Source organism: Aplysia californica, unplaced genomic scaffold (genome assembly GCF_000002075.1).
Source record: "Aplysia californica isolate F4 #8 unplaced genomic scaffold, AplCal3.0 scaffold02192, whole genome shotgun sequence".
NCBI classification, from domain to species: domain Eukaryota; kingdom Metazoa; phylum Mollusca; class Gastropoda; order Aplysiida; family Aplysiidae; genus Aplysia; species Aplysia californica.
In genome coordinates this window covers 1,895-9,788 of record NW_004799462.1, presented here as the reverse complement: position 1 = coordinate 9,788, position 7,894 = coordinate 1,895, and the positions used below count along the sequence as shown (strand labels likewise).

At 38.4% G+C, this 7,894-nt stretch overlaps 1 protein-coding gene across 1 annotated transcript; it reads right to left on the bottom strand.

The window, feature by feature from the left end:
* Positions 1-341: 341 nt before the first annotated feature.
* LOC101846407 (phospholipid scramblase 1) lies at positions 342-7,575 on the bottom strand (the record flags this gene model as incomplete). Its single annotated transcript, XM_005113397.3, is given in 4 exon segments — positions 342-537; positions 1,389-1,466; positions 2,072-2,191; positions 7,126-7,575. Coding segments are annotated over 4 exon segments (533 nt in total), but the record flags the coding sequence as incomplete, so codon positions are not given.
* Positions 7,576-7,894: the final 319 nt, after the last annotated feature.

Here is a 7,894-nt window from a genome sequence, read left to right as displayed (position 1 = left end):
AAAGTGCTAGTGTGTGTCTGTGTGTCTCATAGAGAGACAGTATGTGTACCTCTTTGTGTGTATGAATGAGCGTGTCTGTGTGTAATTGTTTGAATGTGTGTGTGTGTGTGTGTGTGTGTGTGTGTGTGTGTGTGTGTGTGTGTGAGAGAGAGAGAGAGAGTGTGTGAATGTGTGTGCATGCGTATGTGTATGTGAAAGAGTGTGTGCATGTGTCTGTGTGTCTATATGCCTATGTGTGTGTATGTCTAACAGACACTACAGAGGGAAAGTAAAAAAGTAGGACCCACCAGTGATGCCGTCCAACCACCCACTTCCATTTTTTTGTTGAACATTATACTCACATCTGCTTGATGGTCCCTTGCATGACCCCTGGAGGCGACTGGATCTCCATCTCCTGCAGGTAGCAGCACCAGAACAGCGATGGGGTGCAGCGCCAAGGTCGGTTCAAGGTCATCAGTGGCTGATCGTAGTTGTCCGTGATGTTCATAACGAAAGGACGGTAAATGCCACAACATTGCCTGGTACAGCAGTCCGTGTCTGGCAGACAGAAAAAAAGACAATACTTTTACAAAAGTTTCTCTCTTTTTCTTAAACACCATGTAGGTGTCTTTAGGCTCTCATCAAAACAATTTAGACCATATAGAAGCAAGGTGGGCTTCCATCCTGCCTGTCAAGACCAACCCCCAGCTGAGAGAGATACAAAGACCCAGCAGAAAGGCTGAGATAATTTATAACTTATTAAAATACTCCCTACAATAACAGGGGTATTAACTCCTGTTTTCGGCATGCGACGGTGAAGTATATGACTACTACGCCACGACACTGAACAAAGAATGCTGAGTTGCTAAACACATCGTAAGCATCACTCCACTAGGTCCTAAGCCAATATCTAAAGTTTTGAGTAAAAAACAGAAAAACAAAACATCCAGATAAGATTTACAACTTCTTGGGCACTCGCTTCTTTTCATTTTAAAAACTAGGAAGGAATAATGAAAGAGAACAAACTATTATTACAGATGCCGCTAGATGTCTTTATTTGGAATAATGGCTTTATCTGGAAACACCAAGAAACTGATTTCTTCTTTTAACCATAATATACAGACAAAACAGTGGTGCCATCTGTATGAAACCAAACATCATAACGAGGTTTTGTACTATTAAAAAAGAGAAAGAAAAAACTCTCACCTTCTATGTTTTATTTTTGTAAAAGTTTTACAGCACTTGCAACACAACTAGGTCAACACATATATAAGTGCAGTAGATCAGAAGAGCTACAAGAGAGTACCAAACACAAAAAGAGAAAGAGGAAAGATTTAGGATGATGATAGATGTTTGATAGGAAATAAGCAGCAAGCCACACCAGGGCACCCACCAACCACCCTCCTCACCTTCTTTGGCAAACATGAACTTCTGGTCCTGGTTGTTGCAGATGTTGTAGCGATTATTCCTCTCCCAGCCCACCAGAACTGGAAGAAAAAAAACATCAGCTCTTTCTCAATTTACATCACAATCCACAAAAACACCAAAACAGTAGAAAAAATAAACTAGTGAAAACTGTCCAAGACGGCCACCCATTGTCAAGGAAAAAAGTGGTCATCAAAGACACTGGGACATCTTAGACAATAGAAAATGTCCTTATAATGATCTTAATAAAAAAAGACCAGGTTCCTAGTCAAGCTGAGAGAGATTTGAATGGCCGGCTTGGACAGGTTTTTAGGGGCTGTTGGTCGTCATCGTTGCGTTAGATAGGCGGTCATATTAGACGATGTCACTACATAGAATAAATTCAACGGGCAGGTATGAAGTACTGTTTCATACCGATGGTAATTTTGGACACAGAGTGGCTATTGCAGGTTCAACTTTTAAGGAAAAGAGAGGGATAAATATAACTTGTAAAGAATTATATAGTAAGACACAGCTCTTGCCATTTAAATGGGTCCTCAACTGATTCTAAAACAGTAGTAGTAGAACTTCCAAACTATTTAAATCAAAACTTACATTTGATAAAATTTAAAAATACAATAAGTTATACCACAACATCCATTATACTACAACATCCGTTGCCATTTACCTTCAACAATCTCCAGGATTTGATGTACTCGGATCTCATCCAAGCCTGCCAGGTAAGCCAAACCTGGTGGTAGCCCAGCTGGCATGGATATCATTGGAGGCGGTCCCATCATCATTGGACCTGTTGAAAACCACAAAACACAAAAAAGTGAGCCAATCATTGTTATCAATACAAAGAAATCTTATACTTCAAAGTAAAAAAAACTTAATACATAGAATCAAATAATAATTTTTTGTCTTTTTTGTGAAGGATACCATATGAAAGCCCTTTCACACCCCATCAAGCTACAGTTTGAGTCTTTAAAATAACACCTCAATATTTTTCAGAGTTAGAGTTAGTATTTTAGGTTGAAAACTACGGAGTGCAGAACAGAGAAAAACACATTTGAAGGATGTGATTATTTTATTACTTTCCTAAACATTCTGAGAAAATATTTCACATGAAACAATAAAAAACATTTTTGTAAACTAAAAATGTAGAAATGTAAGTTTCAATGTAATAGTCATTTATTGGGACAAGAAGAGGCACATGTTTTGGGATGAAACAATTTTACGGGAGAAGCAACCCTCAGTTTGGCCGATTTTGGGTCAAGCAATGCAAATTGAGACGTTGGCTGATTTTTGAAGATCAACCAGTTCTTTGTCTAAAAATAACAAAGAGACAATTGAGAAAGTCTCTATTCTCATCGTAAATTGCCTTAGAAAACATGAGGGTGGGTTAAAATATAGAGCTACATATAGTGAATTCTCGCCATAATTGTAGTTTTTCTCAATGTCATTTTTTTGCAGTTTTTCCCCTACTCCTTCCTTAGTCTTCATCCTTTTGACATGAAGCTTTCAGGAAACATAGATCTATAGCAAGGCAGCCATAAATGTAACAGAGAGATATTAGCGAAAAGGTAACACATTTCCATTGGCAAGTGATTACGCAACCAAAATTTAGAAAAGGTCTTTAATATATACATTGGGAAAATTCTCTTTTTTTTTTCCTTTTACACTTATTGACAAAACGCGCTGTTACGTTGATAGAGACTGGTTCAGGTATGCTCTTACCAAATTTGGTCAGTAAATAAGAAAGCCTTAGAGATTTGAAATTCATTGCTTATTTTCAAGATGGCAGCCGTTTCCATAGCAACTGCTGTAGTACAAAATAAAAGTACATGTGTGTATAAATAGACTTTTATATATGCCGGTATACTTTTTTTTCTAACATTCATTTGTACTTAGATTTGATCTTGGACAACAAACATAGGAAATGGACCTTGAGGGTCGCTTTTCCTGTTAAGGTAATAAGAATAGTAATTTTTTCTTGCAAAATGAACAAACACATTATGTGTCACGACGCGGTGGAATCAGGCGCTGGTCAATTTTTTGGCTTTCAATGAAATAAGCATCAATTTATCTTGAATAGTACTCAAGATTTTTGCGAGTGAAGGAGATGATGTCGCCATTTTTCAGATTTGAAATTAGCGAGAAATTGGCCGCCGAATTTTGGTAACTCTAATAGCTAAACAGTCTTTGAAAACTGAAAAATGACACATTTTGTGCCTTTAATCAATGGTTTTCAGCAAAATTCACATGGGAAGGTAATTATGGACATTCAGTCAAAAAATAAAAATTTGATAAAAATTTCAAACGGGGAAAAATGCCTGTTTCTCCGATTTCGTTATTTTGACGAGCCCCTGATTTCACAACACTGCCTCACATATTTTCATTACATAAATTTTACTTTATTCCTCTGACACTAAACTTTGCTGGTACTTTACTTACAAGGGTTGCCCTCATTTCAATTTCATAACCCCTCTTTCAGTAACGTTGCAGTATATTAATATGGCACGATCTGAACTGTCCAGGAGGTACTTGCCACCACAGGAAAGTTAAAGAATTACATTTGGGATTCATATAGAGGGCCTCAAAAGTCAAAGAGAATGTCAGCAGCCATGCTTTGCGAAACCCAAGTTAGATAGATATAATATGCTATATACAGCCCTGCAGTATATAGCTCTTACCTGTCTACCAAAACATTTTTTTTTTAATTTCACCACAGAGGAGAAAGAGATTGGGGGGGATACAATAAATTTTTTTGCAATTTTCTACTCCTCTCCCTCAGGTCACTGTTTGGTTAAAGGTTGAAAATTTCAGCGACTTTGCAAATTGCTAGGTCAATGGTTCTGTGAGGGGAGGGGAATGAGGAGAAAACTCAAGTAGGACACTAACAATCAGCGAAATACTTTTCCAACATGCAAAGTAAGCAAAACCCCACCAGAATAATAATCATTAACCTAACTCAAGGTGACACTGCTAGGTCTTCTTAGTAAGTGACATTCTTTCTTAATACTAAAGACAGAATTTAATTTTCACTTGAACAAAAGCAGAATAATATGAAAACATCTGAATCTATTTTCTCAAAGAGGGAATGCATCATTATAATATTCACACGACATTGTGCAAACTATGGCCTATTTTTCACTATCTACGCTATGAAGTTCCAGAAGAGTACAAAAAAGAACTTCAAAGACACTGATAAAACCCAGTGTCTATTTTCAGGTGTTCCCAAGTTCAAGATAAAAAAAAAAGATCAGAGATGCTATTTTTCATACAAAGACATTGAGTTCCACCAAATACAAATTTGGTTTTCAGAACTTCTCCTCCATACACGCTTGTTAAGGATGGAGACAGCGAAACACTTCCACTTGTAATATATATATATAAATTCCCAGGCTGCATTCTTTCACTAATGATACAAAATCCTTATCAAGAGAAAGGGGAGTTGCCCCCTGAAATCTAAGATTTCAAACTTGATTCCAAATCATTTTTATCAAAAGATCAGAAAAAAAGGAATAAGAAAGGGTGGGGTTTTCTTTTGAGCCATGGTGGTGGTGGTGGGGGGGGGGGCTGGTCTTTCTTTTTAAACCCAAAGTGTAGTAGAAATTATTTTAAAACCATACTTCACAAAGTCTTTTTCAGAATTTTCAATCAACTTCAATCAAGTTGACGTAAACTTTTTTAAAAATCATAGCCTAAACTGCAAGTTAAGTTTAACTTGGGACATCGCACACATGATTTTAATCTAGGTCATTGTCACTCATGACAGCAATTTGTAAACCTGAAACAGGATGACAAAAATTTTAGACCAAAGTTCTTTCAAAAATAGTAAAATAAATTCTAAGATGACTGTCAGAGCATCATGCTACACAGTGTATCTACTCAGACATAGGCAGACTTTTAGGAAGAATGCTACACATTTTAAGTAGAAATGAATTTATTATTTTTTATCATTATATTTATTTTAAATGAAATAATTAATGTAGGCCTAGGCTAGGTGTTCAACTTCACATTTTTCTTCAGTTTTGGACACCGAGTCAAAGATCAGCAGTTCAGTCGGAAGGACTTCCCTAACGAGCGACCACCCAAACAAACACTTGTAATAGAAAAAGAAGAGACCTAACCCTAACCATACCCGAAGCCAAAATCTGACCCCTACCACAAACCCTACTAGGGCCTACCCCCATCCCCTACCCCTCTGTTTTACTCTGTCTCAAACTTAACACTTTGCAGTCACTTGGCGTAATAATGCACTCTGGTCACCTGGTGCATTTGTGCGCCATCCCGAGAGGTATGTTGCAATTGCCAGTCGCTCTCCTGGCTGGGTGACCAGATGGGGTAATTTGTAATGCTGGCTGTGTGACTGCAAAGTGCTAAAGTGAGTCAAATTAAGTGTTCCCTCGTTATGGAGGTCCTCCCGTTCATTCAATCCATTCATAAAAGTTTCTACCTGATTGACATAAATAATATAAATTCATTCACATACACATGTGACTGGTTGTTATAGGGGTCTCCTCGGGTCTAGCCTCTAGGCCAGGCCTACCTTACACTGACACTGATATTTCAGCTGGATCGAACTTTGGTGGACCCTCTGTGTATACAAATGTATCAATGCGCACTAGCCATACAACAGTGGGGGGTTTCAAAGCGGACCATCGCACAGCAAGGCTCAAAAGTAGTTCCAGCTTTGGTCAGTGTTGGGTCCACCAAAGTTCAATCTACAGGTGTCTCTTTCACCAGACGTAGAAAGCAAAATTTACAATTTATTTAAAAGCACAATCAAAGACTAATATTTAGTTGTCTAACTCTAAGGAAGCGCTAGATGTAGATCTCTTAGTCTTAGATTCTAGGCCTATATATATATATATATATATATATATATATAAATTTTAATAAGCACACCTTGTCATATCAGCGCTCTTTGGAAATTGCCTTCCTGTTTCATTGGCAGCCATTTTAAAACTGATAATTTGCCATGGTAACGTGAAGATTTGAGTGGTTTTTTGTTGTTGTTTTTTCCCTGAAACCCCCCACTGGCCACTGTTATGGCTAGTGCGCATTACTACACACGTCATGTAAACATGGTGGGTCCAACCAAAGTTCAATCCAGCCAAAATAAATTTAATAAAAAAAGGACAATGTTTTAGGCAGAAAAATATTACTGTGGTAGGGTTCACTAAAGCCTACATGACCACTTTTGTCGGCAAGCCCTTTTTTACTTTTTTGTCATTTGCAATCACTTCTGTTTCTTGTAAACAAACGGGAAGGCAATTTCCAAAGAGCCTCATCATATCAATATTATCATGAATTGGAAGTAAGCAGTTTTAGATTCATCTTAAAAAAAGGACGAAAGGGTACAGGGTAAGATTGAAGAATACCGGACCAGCGGACTGACTTTGCCTATCTATGTCTCAACCTTAGGAATTCATGATTTTCCCCAGTTTTTATTCTCAATGGAGAATCTCGGACTGGTAGATCTATTTAATTTATTAAAATTTTGTAAGGGGGGAGACCCTCCTGAACCCCAACCGCCCCACCCACCCCAACCACCTGCCCCACCCACCCCACATTCTCGCGCAATAATGTACGAGTGAAGTGATCCGAGTGATCCGTGATCCGGTGTTCTTCAATCTTCCCGGGTACAGGATAGACCATGATCTTCCAAAATAACTTTGATGCGTAGTGAATTCCCATTCATTCATATCAAATTCAAGCTAAAAAAAGGCCTACCTCCTGGATGTCCAGCCATGCCCGGCTGCACCACCACGGACTGCGGCGTCATCTGCATCGCCTGGTTATCAACTCCATACTGGGTCTGGTACTGCTGACCTTTCTGGTCTGGCTGCGAGATGACCATTCCTTGAGACATTTTGCTTGACCAGTCCAGCTAATATCTAAAAGTAAAACGCAACTCGCAACAAGCACCCTGACCACACCATACGACGATACACTGCACCACCAAACTCTGTTGTTGTGCCTCAGCCAGGCAATAGAAATCAAGAGTCGGAGCTTATCAACACTGATGATAACACCAAAATGAGGTCAATGCGCTGTTCTCGGCTTCTCGGTTCAGGCCACCCGATTATGTCACTCAACTCGTCGCCTCCTCGTCTGCTGAGCTGAACGAACTGCTGGGCTATGTCGTACTGGTCTGGTCGCCAGTCGTTCCGCACCCGGACGTGTAAGTTTGTAAACAATGAATCTATGAAGGCCAGGATTTAGTCCATGTTCAAGTGAAAGTAGTACAGAGAAATGCATCATTTGTTTTTTTACAGCAGAAAAAAAAAGAAAAAAGAAAGAATTTAATAGGATGTGTTGCTGAATAATAAATAATATTATGCTAAATGGCGTAACACATCAAATTTAGATCTATTATTCATAATAAAAGCAAAATGGTGAAAATGAGAAGACAAAATACACGCCGAAAAGCTAAAGAAAAAAGCTTAGAGCACAAAATATACACTGCAGAGGTATGTTTGTTATACAATTGATTTAAGAA